The sequence below is a fragment of the Anser anser genome (genome assembly GCF_964211835.1).
Source record: "Anser anser genome assembly, chromosome: 18".
NCBI classification, from domain to species: Eukaryota; Metazoa; Chordata; class Aves; order Anseriformes; family Anatidae; genus Anser; species Anser anser.
The window spans coordinates 1,242,676-1,256,943 of record NC_139739.1 but is presented as its reverse complement, the minus strand read 5'-3'; the positions used below and the strand labels follow the sequence as shown (position 1 = coordinate 1,256,943).

Genomic DNA, 14,268 nt, shown 5'->3' with positions numbered 1-14,268 from the left:
CACGCCCTCCCTGCAGCACTCGGGTGGCCGGCTGCCCTGGTGTCACCTCTCGGGGCTGCCCTGGTGTCACCCCTCAGGGCTGCCCTGGTGTCACCCCTCGGGGCTCAGATGGGGAGATTCAGGCTCGCAGTGCACTGCACAGGTTTGTGCATGCTCCCTGGCCGGGCCGGATCCTGCCCCTTCCCTGTCGGACCCGGGCTCCTCTCCTTCTCTTGGCAGCCCGCGGGGGAGGCCGGCGGGGCCCGCACCGGGGACACCCCAACTGCTGGAGGAGCCGCGGCCGGCAAGGGGCAGCCGCTGCAGAACGGGCTGCACGTGGAGGGGCAAGGGGGCGACGGAGCCCCGGCCCCCCCAAACACGGTGCTGCCACCCGGGAGGGCTGCACCGGGCCCCGGCCCCTGCAAAGCCCCGGCCCCCACACCCAGCCCCGCAGCGGCCACCCCCAGACTGGCGGAGACCCCTCACCCAGGGGCTCCCGAGGCAGCGAAGCCGCCGTCGTGCCCTGAAAAGAGCCCCAAGGACGCCCACCCGGGGGGGAGCCCCCCAGCTCCAGCCCCTGCACCCAGCAAGGGCCCCCAGAGCTGCAGCAAAGGCCCGGTGAAGGAGGGGGACGCGCTCAAGGGGAAGGGTCCTGAGGGCAGCAAGAAGGAGAAGGGGGCGCCTGAGGGCAGCAAGAAGGGGGCACCTGCGATCCGCGAGGGGCCCGCAGCCAAGGGGAGGACCAGGAGGGAGCTGGTGCTGGCCAAGAAGGAGCCGGAGAAGATGAAGAAAGATGCGGGAGGTGGCAAGAAGGTGCTGAGGGAAATTAAAGAGCCTGGAAAAACTACAAACAAATCCGAGGGACCTAAGGGGGAGCCGGGAGGCATCCAAGGAAAGCCGGAAGATGTGGCAAAGGAGGAGGCAGGGAAGGCAAAGGAAAAGTCAGGGAAGAGTAAAGAGGCACCAGGAAGAAGTAAGGAGGCACTGGGAGAGAGCAAAGAAGCAAGCACGGAGAGCAAAGAGGAGACGGCAGACAGCGCAGACCAGGACCAGGTAATGCTTCTGCAGCTGATGTCCCGTGTCCTGTGATGTCCTGCGATGTCCCAGTGATTTAACAAGTAATTTATAACAGGGGGTGTGGGTGCAGTTTTGTGCAGGTCCTCCCGTTCGTGTGCCCTCGGCTGTGGGCTGTGGGGGAGGCAGGAGGGCAGAGGGGGGCAGTGCTGTAGGCTGGAAGTGTTTCTGTGGATGGGGACGCAGTTTTTCCTGCTCAGTTTCCTGCCCGTTCCTGCACATTTCCCCTCTCTCCACCCCGCAGGCTCCGAGGGACGTTTGGTACGAGGCAGAGAAGGTCTGGCTCCTCCAGCGGGACGGCTTCACACTCGGTAACTCGCCGCGCTCTGCCTTCGCCTTCCTGCGGCCAACTCCAGGGGGACTTCGGGGTCTGGCCGTGGGACGGGAGCCGGGTGGCCCCTTGGCAGCCCCAGCACCCCCGGCTCTGCCCCGTGCTGCCTGGGCAGGGCCCACGGGCTCACGCTCGTCTCGTTGCAGCCACGCAGCTGAAGCCGGACGTGGGGACGCCGGAGCTGCCGGCGGGCAGGGTGAGGGTGCGCCTGGAGGCGGACGGCAGCGTGGTTGAGGCGGACGAGGACAGCGTGCAGCGGGTGAGCCCGGCCTTCGGCCTCTGCAGGGGCTGGCACGGGGCCGGGAGCCCCGTCCGCAGCACCAGGCACGGGGCAGGATGCGACCACGGAGGCCGCCGTCCTGCCGGTGGGACGGCGAGGGCACGGTGACGGTGGCCACCAGGGCGGTGGCCCCGGTCGCCGGCTGCTCCCCGACGGCTCTGGCCCCTTCCCTACAGAGCAACCCCCCCGGCCTGGACCTGGCCGAGGACCTGGCCGCCCTCGTCAGCCTCAACGAGTGCAGCGCCCTCAACACCCTGCGCCACCGGCTCGGCGCCCAGCTGCCCTACACGTACGCCGGGCCCAGCCTGCTGGCCCTCGGGGGGGGGCCCAACGCCGCCAGCCGGCCGGCGAAGGTGAGGGGGGGACCGCGGGGGGGGGGCGCATCCCTCGGGGGGCTCCCCCGGTGCCGCTGCTCGGGGGGGCGGGCTGTGATGGGAGGCGGGCACCGACCCCCCCCCACACCCGGGGACGGCGGTGGAGGAGCCGGGAGCTCCGGTACCGGCAGAGGGCACCGTGGCACCGCCGCACCGCACGGCCGGGGGGCTGCGGGGGGGGTGCGGGGCTGGGGGTCCTCCGGGAGGTGTGAGGGGTCGGGGTCCTTGGGGACGCACCGCTGGCAGCCCAGAAGTTCTCGCAGCACCCAGGGGCAAAGCTCTGCCTTGCTGCCGCTGCCGCCGGGAGCAGGCTGGGGGAGCCGGGCACCAGGTCAGGGTGGGGAGTCTCAGGGGGGGTCCTGCACCCTGGGAAGAAACCGTCCCCCCCCCCCCCCCATGCGAAAATCCTCCATGCCTCTGTCCCCAAGAAGCCCCCTGAGCGCTGCGCTGGACGCTCCCTCCCGTGCTCTCCTTCCACGCAGACGGTGAAGGGCCGGCGGGACGGGGGGGCCCCGCACCCCTGCTCCATGGCGCAGCGAGCCTACAGGACCCTGCTCACGCGGCGGCAGGACCAGGCCATCGTGGCCCTGGGGCGCAGCGGAGCGGGGAGGACGGCGTGCTGCCAGGGCGCCCTGGAGTACCTGGTGGGCACGGCGGGCGGCGTGGACGGCACGGTCTCAGGTACGGGGCCGGCGGGCAGGTGCCCCCCAGGGCTGCGTGTGCCCTTTGCCTCCCAGAGCCTCCAGATTTGCTATTTTGATAAACACCGGAGTGAGCACCAGAAGGGAATTACTTGCCTGCTATGGGCAGCACCTCTCCCCTCTGATCAAATTACCGATGACGCGAGGGGAAGCGCTGTTAAGCAATCAGCCGGAGAGCGGCTCTGGGCTTCGAGGTCCGGGCGAGCTGCGGGTGCGGCACGCTCTTGCCAAGGGCTGACGAAGGCACGTCCCCTCCTGCCGGCACAAGTGCTGCCACGGGGCAGGACGGGTCGCTGGTGTGTGCGGGTAGAGCTGGGGGCGCAGCCAGGAGGAGAAGCTGCCCCGGGCGGCTGCTCAGCGGCTGCCGGTGCTGGGTTTCAGTGGAGAAGATCCAGGCGATGTTCACAGTCCTGGGAGCCTTCGGGTCAGTGACCACCAGCCACAGCAGCAGCTCCACGCGCTTCTCCATGGTCCTCTCGCTGGATTTCAGCGCCGCCGGCCGGATAACCGCCGCTCACCTCCAGGTACCTGCGGGTCCTGCTGCCTGCTGAATCCAGCAGGGACGGGGACAGACCCAGTGCCGCACGGCATGGTGAACCCAGGCGAGAGCTGCTGTGGTGCCGGGAGGGGGAGGAGGAGCGGTGCTCTGCTCTGCTTCTTCTGCACCGAGGGTGCCCCCAGATCATGCTGAGCAGGAGCGCTGCTGGAGGCTCCGCTGGGTCCCCAGCACCAGCCACCCCCTCCACATGAGGGAGCACAGAACAGGGGCAAAGTCAAGTACTTATATAGGGGCTTTTATTGCCATCGCGGCTGTTGCACAGAGCTGCTTCACAGGGCTGCCCCCAGGCCTGCTCTGAAGGAGGAGAGGGCTTGACACACGCAGGCTGCGGCTTCCCTGCCAGGGCCGCTGCGTTGCCCAGGCCTCCAGAGGCAGGGAGTACCGGGGGTGGTGCACGTTTGCTGCCGGAGTTTTGCCCCTTGGCACATGCCCGGGGTGCTCCTGCCTGCACGACCCACTGTGCACAGCCCCGGGTGGCCGGAGCACTCCCCAGGGCCACCCGCAGCCCTGCAAGCAGGAGCCCGGCGCTTCCTCAGTAGCTCCTGGTGGCGTCTCCCCACCTCTGGGCGCCGCTGTCCCCCCCCCATCCCCTGCGTGCCCGGCTCGCCTGGGCGCCCTGCCCGCACCGAGCCCCCCGTGCTGCAGACTGGGGCTGGGGGCTGCCGCTGACGCCTGCCTCTGTTCCCCCCCAGACCATGCTGCTGGAGAGGGGCCGAGTCGCCCGGCAGCCCCCCGGGGAGAGCAACTTCAACGTCTTCCCTCTGATGCTGGCGGGCCTGGATGCGGCGCAGAGGTGAGCGTGGGGCCGGGCTGGGCGCCCCGTGGGGCTGCGGGGGTGCAGGGGCTGTGCGAGCCCAGCACCCCGGGGTGCCCCTGGGACACTGGGTGCTGGTGCGCTTGGCTACAGCTCGTGAAAGCAATTCCTCCTGGCTGGAGCTGCTCATGGCACTGGGCTGCTCTGCTCCTTGCCTCTCTGCACAGCTGCACACCCCTCCACAAGGGGTTCCCCTACTGTATATACTCACATTTGCTCCAAAAATGTGTTTTCTGAGACCTCCCCTGTGATAAAGAGATTCTGAAGGTGATCACGTTAGTGACGCTGCAGGGATTTCTAGAAATTAATGTTTGATAGATTTTACAGATTTTTCTAGAATGCAGGAGCATTTTCTGCGCTCCCTCTCTTCACTAAAACTACAGTTGGGCTAAGGTTGTGTTTCCAAATACCTTCCCCTGCACCGAGCTCTGCGCGGGGGCTCCTGGCGTGGCTCAGAGCACACCACGTGGCACCAAGCAGGGCTAAGTTCTTGTTTTCCCTAACCCCTTCCAGGACCACGCTGCACTTGCACCAGGTGGCTGAGAGCAACTCCTTTGGGATCAAGCCGTTCTCAAAGGTAGGGAGCAACGACGGAGCCACCTGCCCCCCTGCTCGTGTCCCTCTGTGCCCAGCCACTGGGTCGCCCCTGCAGCTCCCCAGGGCGTGCTGGCTGCTGAGCCCCTGCTCAGAATACTACTTTTAGGGGTGAAAATACGGCGTTTGATTTCCAGAACCAGCTCCTTATTAGTCTGAGCCATTCGCAAGGATTAGGCAGATTGCCAATGAGCCAAAGCACCGGGATGAATTGCAGCAGTCTGCGGTTATGTCACCTATCGATGAGTTCAATATTCAGTCGTCTTTAGGCAGCTCCAGCCCGGGGGCCACACGAAGTGCCTGCCGCAGCGGCTCCCACCGAGGGCATGGCGAGACCCTGAGGTCCTCGTGCTGCTGGTGCCACAGGAACGCAGGCAGATTTGTGTTCAGAGATGGGGTTTTACACCATCCTCTGAAAGAGCAGCTCCCCGCCACCGGTCCCTGTCCCCCACGGCACACACATGTCCCTGGGCAGCCAGGCTCGGCCGTGTGGCTTTGGAAGGGCTCGGAGCATCCTGCGCCAGGGCGAGCAGATGGCACCTTGGGGCCACCTGGCCGAGAGCCCGGTCCCTTGCTGGGGCAGGGTCACCTTGGCCGGTGCCGGCGGGGTCATCCCGGCACAAGGGAAGGACAAAGTGCTGCACACCTCCCAGCTGAGCGGGGCCAGGCTGGCTTTTGTTGTTTTAGGTTGGGATACGTTTCCTTGAAATGCCAATTTCCCTTCTGATCTCTGCTCTGGATTTTTAAACTGAAAATCTAATTGGCGGCTTCCCAGAGTTTGTCCTCGTGGCTGGCGGGGATAACTCTGCGCCGACTGATCCCCTGCCATGACGCTGGCGTCTCAAGTACTTGGGGTGTCTGAGTCTGGAGGAACTGTGGGCTCAGCTGGGTCCCCTCATTAGCAGCCGCCTCCTGGGCCCCTGCAGGAGGAGAAATCCTTTGGATGAGGCGGGCTGGCCATGCTGAGGTGGGGATGCTGCCTGCCGGCCCCGTGTGCTGTGTCTTGCCTCGGGGCTGCATGTCTGCAGCGACAGTCCTCAGCTTAGGGGGGGAAAAGCCTCGTCTTGCTGAGGGGCTGCACCTGCAAAAAATAAAAAAATTAAAAAAAAAAAAAAGTAAAGAAAAAATCACGTCAGCCAGGACACAGGGAGCTCCTCTGCCTGGCTGGGGGTGCCCAGAGGCTATTTTTCCATAATCCAAGCCAAATAACCCCCTGATGGTGCAGAGCAGAGTTCCCCATCCCCGTGATGCTCCCGCTGATGCTCCCCCTCCTGTTCCCTTCCTCCCGCAGCCCGAGGAGAAGCAGAGAGCCTCGGCGGCGTTCGCCCAGCTCCAGGCTGCCATGGGTGTGCTGGGCATCACGGCGGAGGAGCAGGCGGCCGTGTGGCACGTGCTGGCCGGCATCTACCACCTGGGAGCCGCTGGGGCCTGCAAAGGTAAGGGGGGGCTCACGCCTCATTTCCCTGCACCCCTCGTTGGGGCCTGGGATCAGGGGTGGGAGGCGGAGCAGGTCCCGGCGTGCTGGGGTCTTGCTGGTGCGTCGCACCCCGGAGGTGTTGAGGCACGGTGCTCGCAGGAGGGCGGCTGCACAAGAGCTCTTCTCGCACGCTTCGGGCTGGGGCGATGCCGCGCGCGGCTGCGGGGCGGTCAGGAGCGGGGCCGTCCCGTGGCTGCCTGCAAACAGGACGGGGTCTGCGAGGCGTCACCTTCTGCCAGCTCTCTGGGGAGGCGCGGGGCTGGTGACTCCCTGGGGACCGCCTCTGGTTTGTGCCGCTGGCCCACCGCGTCCCCAAGGGCACCGCAAAGGGGCGGCTGCAGGTAGCGGTAATTTTATCATCTCTTGAGTGTCTAATGCTGTAACTGAATTATATTAGGATGATTCTGGATGAAGATTGTATTTATAAAGACTTTATTAATACAGGCATATAGGAATTGCCTTATCCCTTATAAATTATTTTAAGATGTGCTCTAACCCATTTTAGAGACAGCCACATTGATTTACACACTTCAATTTATGAGGGCTGCATAAAGGCTGCTATAAACTCAGCCGTAGACATTTATAAACGTCTCCGCAACATGTCATAACACATCTTATGGTAATTTATGCCATTAATCATTTATTAATTATTTTAAAAGGATGAATGCTGTCGTCACTTAAAGTGTGTTCTCTCTTTCTCCTCTCTGGCATGTTCTTTCCCCATCTCCCCTAACACCCTTCCAGCTGTTTAAAAATGACCCTGCTGTCTGAGGCTGGAGTGTTGCGATAAGGCTTTTAGGAAAAAATGGAAGTCCTTCTGCCTCGAGGGTTTTCAGGAGAGCAGATTTTGGAGACGCGTCTCTTTTTGAAATCACCCAGAGCTGGCAGGGGGCTTTGCTGTGCCTGCGGGTCCCGTTGGTGCCCCCGTCTGCTCCCGGGCACTGTGCGGTGTCCGGCTGCCGTGGGGGGGCTGACCCCCTTCCTTAATGATGGGCAAGGCTTTTAAACCTCCTCTTATAATTACCTGAGCTGGTTTACTCAAACATGGGTTCAGCGGGGTCTTGCTGTCCCAAGCATCCTGTAAGGCGAGGGTCAATTGAGTGCTGTGTCCCAAAGCCTTGTAGCAATTATTCCGGCACGACGAGGAATGTTGTTTAATGGGCCCGGGCAGGGCTTGGGGCTCCGGAGCTGACTCGGGTGGAGGATTAACAGTCAGAGCATGTCTCAGCATCACTCGCTCTGGTATTGATTCCCCCATCGTGTGTCAACAAAAGGGGAGAAATGAAAGGAAATATGGATAAAAAATGGATCAAAGCCGGATGGAGCTAAAGTCTCAGTGGGGGCAATGACTCTCTTAATGTGGTTAAACCCGTCTCCTGATAGCCATCTCTTCCCTTCCCCTTTTATGCACTTTGAAGTTACATATTCAAAATCCCCTCCCCGAGATCTCGCCAAAGGAAGCCTCGTCTCTTTGCTCGCATTCAGGAGCGTGGACGGAGGCTGCAGCCACCCTCACCCCGCGGCAGCATCCCCGGCACGCCGTGGCTGCGGAGCCCCGAGCGCACCTTAGAGGTGCTTTTTTCTTTTCTGCTGATTGCGATCGTCTTGTCACGAACTCTGTTTGTCCAGGAATGAAACAGGAGGGAAAGGCATCGTCTCTCTCCGGCTGAGAGGAGAAAATATATTTGCAGCTAGAAAAACACTGGGAAGAAAAGGTTGAATTTCAAAAGCTCGCTCTGTCCCGGTGTCAGCGTTTCGCCTTGCTTTTGAAACACGTTAAAGCAGTTCTTTTTGTGAGAAACCAGCCTGACATCCAGGGGCCAGCGGGGCACCTTAGGTACCAATTCACCGAAGTGCTTTCAGTCCCCTTTGTGTGCTGCAGAATATTACATATTTTCATTTATTCATTAGCTCTTTAACCGGGAGGGAGGTTTCGGGCGCAGCTGGGGGTCAGCATTCAGCTCACTCTCAAGCTGCCTGTTTTGCTGACTGTTACAGAAATAAAGCACCACAGCTCTGTGCTTTGTGCAGGCTTCCCACCGGGTGGCTTTAATAGAGGCGAGGGTGTTCCCAGTGGCTGCAAGTTTCCAAAGCCCTCCTGGAGCAGCTGGCAGGTGCACACGGTGGCCGGGAGCCTAGGCAGCCGGTGCTGGTCTGGTTTTCCTTGCTGTGGTTCCAGCCCTGGTGGCTCACAAAGCTTTGGATTGCTTCGGGGTGGTGCTGGGGAGGAGGAGCAGGGTGAGCTGTGCCTCAGGAGTGCTGAGCGTTGCATCTGCATCCCAGGGCTGCAGTTGCCTGGGGGGGTGCAGGGGGTACGAGCCCACCTGGGGCCATCTGCCCGAGAGATGGAGATGCTCCAGACACTGCAGCACGGGGTGCTTTGGGTGCCCCAGATGGCTGGTTTGGTATTTCAGAGGCTGCTGCTTGAGCAGTGGCCTGAACCCCTTGGATGGAGGAGGATCAGCAGAGCAGACCCAGGAGACCGAGGCGCCAAACGACTTGTGAGATCCTGCAGGGGTTGTGCAGGGGCTGGAGCAGGGCCCCAGGGTGCTGCATGCCGACGTGTGGTGCCCTGACACCGCCTCTCCAGGGGCTGCGGGTGGATGGGGCTGGAGCTGGAGGCCCCCCGAGCACCCCCTTTGGCTTTCCGAGACGGCAAGTTTCCAGGAGGACTGGAAGCCGTTTAGCCACGTGCAGTAACGGGGACGTCCACCAAACGCAGGAGGGAGAGCAGCTGGCAGGAGCCGTGGGCATTCATCGTGTGCCTCCTGCGAGCGCGGATGGCAGGTGGGAGCGGACGAAAAAAGCCTTGACCCTGCATTATTGCTGCTGTTTTACAGCCTCTGAGACGTAGTGACCTTTCCCTAATTGATGTGGAAATGGCATTGTTCTTAATGCCAGCTGAGCTCGATGCCCAGATTTATCCTAATTTTTCATTACTGCCTGTTGCTAAAAGGATGAGGGAGCAGCACACCCGTAATTAGCACTGAGTCAGAGCTTCCCTTCTATGACAAATATACCTGTCCTGGGGTGGATTTCCCACTGCTGCCGAGGGAAAAATGAGCCGGCAGCTCCGGCTCAGCAGGCGGATGGAGCTGCAGCGCTGCCAGCACGAGGGCGCCGGGCGGCCTCCAGCATAAATCCGTGCCACGGAGCTGCCTGCATGCTGCGCCTCCTCGCAGTGCCCTCACACACCCGCGTGTGAGGTGCAAGTCCTCGCCGTTTGGTCCGACGTCTGTGCAGGGAGGGCTGCCGCAGCCCCTTTCCCCTGGATTTCTGCAGGTGCAGAGGACGTGGAGGACACAGGCTTGCAAGGGAAGCTTAGCAGGCGTTGTTTGGGTTCGTGGAGCTCGGAGCTGCTCACGCGTTCCCCTGACCAGGCTGCAAGGGCCGTGTTGGTATCAGGGGCAAAGAGGAGAGGTCGGGCTCTTCTACAGCCACGTCTACAGCTGTTGCTTCCGTTAGATGCTGCTGCTCGGGCACAGCGGTGCTGGCTGAGCCAGAGGAACCTACCCCTGGGTGCCCGTGCGCGGGGCATGCAGCGGAGCCAGCGGCGGTGCCAGCGCAGCTTTCCCAGCGGCGTGCCATGAGCGGGGGGAGACGTGAGCCCTGCTGCAGGAGAGCCCGGCTGGGATCTGCTGCTGGCAGCAGGGCGGCTCCTGTGGCACGTGAGAAGCGCTTTTCCTTACCCGGGTGTGCAGGCTTCAGGCAGAGCATGTGCTCCTCATTAATCCCTCGTAAAACCTACGCTGCACCTGCAGACTGCAGCCCGGTGGTGAATTCCCTCTCCCTTGGCTGGGCATTTCCTTGCCCTGTGCACGTCCCGGGGCTGAGGCTGAGGGGCAGCGTTTGGGTTCGCTCCGCCTGCGGCTCTGCTGCGGCTCCGTGCTGCCTGAGCGAAGCGGGCAGGGGAGCGCTCCTCTGCTGCCTTGCCTCGTTCGTCAAAATGATTCTTGGAAAAGATTGCGTTAGGGCTGGCCTCTGCATCCTGCCAATTTTTCTCTCTCGCTGTTAGAGCCTTTTGCTCTGCAGCACCTGGGTTTCCCTGCTGCAGGGAGAAGCAGCGCTGGTTTGGCACCTCCTGCTCTCAGCAGGCTGGTGGCTCTGTGCATTTAATAAGTTGCGACCCTCCAGAGCAATAATTTTGTTTTGACGAAGCCACCAGCCTCCATGGGAAAGGCCTAAAACAAGAGGACAATCTCTAGGGTCTGCATCTTAGCGCAGTAACCATCCCCTGCAGGCCTGTGTGTGCGGGGGAAGGTTTTCAGGCTCCTCTGTCCTCCAGAGCGGAGGCCGTGGCCTCGCAGCCTGCGCCAGGACGGACGTGCCGTGAGCCCTCCTGTGCCGGCAGCGAGGCCACAGGCATCACCAGCAGCAGGTCCCTGCTCTGCCGGGCGTTTTGTGGTGCCAGGACAGTGCCAGGAGTGGATCCACCCCGGGGCCGTACCCTGACATCCTCACGGCGGCTCCCGCTCCGCGCGGGCTGTGTCTGCGCGCGGCGAGTTATGGCGCTATCCATTCAGCGCCCTGACATCTTTATTACAAACAGTTGGGGAAATGCAGCCAGAATGGCAGATTTCTTTAATCATGCTATTACACAGCTCTTCCCTTTGTTATATATAGGCTTTAATATGTCATACATCAGGCAGCGGGTCAATGGAGAATAGACTGGAGGATTTAGTGCAGGACAAATAAATTAGCCATTCAAGCCAGGAGGAGCCTCCTCTCTCCCCACTTCCCCACCCAGGGTAATAAAGAGGAACAAACAGGCTTTTTTATTTGTCCCATTAGCAGCGCAAACGTTTTCATGACAAAATAAGTGGAAGAGAAAGGCCGGGCTGGCAACCTGTGCCCAGAGCAGGGGAGGCGGCTGAGCGGGGCTGCTGGGCTGTGCCTGCTGCAGGGGCAGTGCCGGCAGCTGCGGGATGTGCCTGGGGTGACTTCGGGAGAGCTCCAGCCCCGTTTCCCTTAGCAGGGTGCCCAGATCCCAAGGACTCCCTGAGCATCGGGGTGGGATCATTGGCATTGCTTTCTTTGCTGCTCTTGCCCTGCACGGCCCCACTGCTTCTCTTAAATATTAAATGGGCCGGAGTAATTACCTGTCAGGTGTTAAAGCTGGCATGTTTTACAGCGGTCACATCAGGAGCGGGAGGGCTGCTGCTATTCATATTTTATGAGGTGTGCAACGCTGCAGGCTCCTCATGGCACCGGGGGCTGCTGCGGGGGGCAGACCCGAACCACCGGTGTCAGGGCTTCCCCCAGGGGCCGGCCCCGGGGGCTGCTGCCCGAGGAGCATCTCACATCTCCTCACCAGTGGAGCCTTTGCTGCCGGTAGCTGTGCCCAGGGAGGGGACCCAGTGAGCAGAGCAGGGCAGCTGGGGGTGCTGCCACGGTGGGCAGCATCGTGCCAGCTGGCTGCTGCCGGCTGTATTTTAAGGGCTCGTCCTAGCTGCAAGCCCCAGGGCTGGCTCCTCACTACCTCTGCCCAAAGACACCGCTCAGAGGTCTGTGGATGACTTTGTTCCATTTCTGCTCATTCCCACCGTGCTTTCTGTGCCAGCTGGCTGCTGCTGCAGCATCTTTCATTCCTAGATTTGTAAAAGGATTTATCCTGCAGCTTGTTTCCCTATTGATTTTAATCATTAAGCTGGAGCCACTACTGCTGGATATAAATAATTTCCTCTGCCAGCGTACGCCAGCTCTGCTCGCGGAGGATGCTGAGAGCTGTGCTGCTCTCGGGGTTACAGGGACAGCAAACATTGCCGGGGCTCAGTAAGGCGATCCTGGATTTTGAGGGATTGGCTCGTAATCCCATCAGCTTCCATAACCACATCTGCCAGGCTGGCCCGCTGAAGCTCTCAGTACACGCCGGCGGCGCTACCGACGCCTGGCTGGCAGCAGCACACTCAGCCTGCTTCCCAGCCTCCCTGAGCTGCCCCGGATGTCTCCGGAGCAGGTTTCTGCCCAGCCCCGCTGCTTGGATGTGGTGCACTGAGCTCCGTGGGGGCAGCAGCACGTGGGGAGCCCTGCGGCGGGGCAAGCAGACCCAAAGGCATTGCTCTGAGATCCCCCGAGCCCTCAGCTATTCTCCGAGCAAAAAACGAGTCCTCTTGTCTGAATGATTACCCAGGGGCCAAATCTGTCAACCTTTCTCGAGTCATCCAGCCTTCCGTTAATACGCTCAGCATCTTGCAAAGCTGAGAACATCGCCGCAGCTGTTGTTAGCAAACGCGTGTGCGTGCAGGGGGTGACAGAGGGCACCGCAGGGAGGGGAGCACGGCTGGCAGCGCCCGAGGCGGGGAGCTGGGGCTCCAAGGGCTGTGCAGGTTGTCACTGACACAGGGGGGCTGCAGGAGGAATTAGTGGGCTTTAAGGAGGAAAAAGTGGGTTGGGTGTGTTAGTGGTGTTAGACAGGGAGTGAGGTCAGCGCCCAGCCACACCTGTGCGAAATTAAAAGCGCAGGCTATAAAGAATGGCGTGAAGCTGAGTAGCACAACAATAAAAGGAGTTAGTGAAGTGCATGGTCGCTGACTTACTGAATGTATACTGCAGTAACCGATAGCTGTTGAACTAGCTGTAAGCCTTAAGGAGCATGCTGGCGTTCCCCTGTGGATGCAGGTTGCTTCCAGCAGCCGTGGAGCCCGGCAGCATGGGGTGGTGTTGGGGCTCAGCTGTGCTCACTGCTGGGTGCTGAGCACTGGGAGCTGCTGGGGCACGGGGAGCAGTGCTTCTGATTCAGCAGGTTCTTCTCATTTAGCAGGTTCTAATTGACCTTGTTCCTCCTTGCTCCTCCTCCTGCCAGTCGGCCGCAAGCAGTTCATGAAGTTCGAGTGGGCGAACCGCGCGGCCGACGTGCTGGGCTGCGAGCTGGAGGAGCTCACCACCGCCGTCTTCAAGCACCACCTCAAGCAGATCATCGCGCAGGCGACGGCGCGGGGCGGCCGGCTGCCCCCGGAGGAGGAGAGCCCCTCAGGTGCCCGAGTGCTATGCTCCTTTTCCCTTTACTTATGGAATTCCTGCTGCCATATGGGGTATTTCTATTTACCTACAAAATTCTGTGCTCTGCATTGCTCCTGCCTCTGCTGTGGGGACAGGCAGTGCGCCCTTTCCTTTTCAGGCAGTGAGGTCCATTTAAGTGCGTTAATATTAATCAAATAATTAACTGTGCCTTGCCACGTCACTGCTCTCAGCTCTAGAGCTGACCCCGCATGTCGCTTGGTAAGGACACCTGAAGATCAGGGAATTCAGTAACGCCACTGGAAGATAAGCGGTGGGGATAAATGCTGTGGGAGCTCTCCCTAGAAATGGGAAGGGAAAAAAGGAAAAAAAAAATGCCCAGAGGGAGCAGGGTGGGCTTCCCCCCGTGCCTGCAGAGGACACAGCACCGGTACCGTGTTGTGTGTGCCCACACTGCGAGCAGATCCAGTGGTGCGGGTGCTGTGCTAGTGCCTGACAAATTGCTGCTGAGCCACCATAAACTTCACGTTAACGTATGGCCTGATTCATGGAGGCAGATCCAGCCTGCACGGGGGGCAGTATGAGATACGGCCCGGCTTTAAGGTCAGCGCTGCTGTGCCCGGTGCATCCTCAGCGGCCCCATTACAGCCAGGGCTCTGCAAGTTACTGCGGTAAAAGCGAGCGCTTGCAGGAGTGGCCCTGGGCACGGTGATGGTTTCACCTCCTACGTACGCGTTAGGCACGGGGCACTGGAGGAGCTGAAGGCGCGCAGATGGATGCGCACAGCCCGTGTGAGCGGAGCGACGCCGCGTCTGGCAGGCAGAGGTTGGGAGCAGAGCAGGTTGTCTGACCCCGCCAGCAGGGGGAACGCCTGCTGCCAACTCTGCTTCACGCGGGGCAACCAGCTGGCCATAAACGGCGCGTCTTTGCCTGCTCCTCTCTCTGCGTGTGGCAGGGCCGAAGATGACGGGCGTGGAGTGCGTGGAGGGGATGGCCGCGGGTCTCTACGAGGAGCTCTTCGCTGCGCTCGTCTCCCTCATCAACAGGTACGGAGGTGCTCAGCCCCGGGCACCGCTGTGCACCAAGGAGCTGCTGCTCGCTTACCCGTGGCAGATGTGGCTTTGCAGG

The 14,268-nt window shown here is 61.2% G+C and overlaps 1 protein-coding gene across 1 annotated transcript in view; it reads left to right on the top strand.

The window, feature by feature from the left end:
* MYO18B (myosin XVIIIB) overlaps nucleotides 1-14,268 on the top strand; it is a gene marked incomplete at its 5' end in the record, with an annotated part of 62,461 nt that overhangs the window by 2,178 nt on the left and 46,015 nt on the right. The window contains 11 exon segments of the mRNA XM_083803740.1: nucleotides 220-1,032; nucleotides 1,298-1,364; nucleotides 1,531-1,643; nucleotides 1,841-2,017; nucleotides 2,521-2,719; nucleotides 3,121-3,263; nucleotides 3,991-4,091; nucleotides 4,626-4,689; nucleotides 5,998-6,142; nucleotides 12,986-13,156; nucleotides 14,096-14,186. Of these exon segments, the coding sequence (XP_083659866.1) occupies nucleotides 220-1,032; nucleotides 1,298-1,364; nucleotides 1,531-1,643; nucleotides 1,841-2,017; nucleotides 2,521-2,719; nucleotides 3,121-3,263; nucleotides 3,991-4,091; nucleotides 4,626-4,689; nucleotides 5,998-6,142; nucleotides 12,986-13,156; nucleotides 14,096-14,186 (2,084 nt within the window).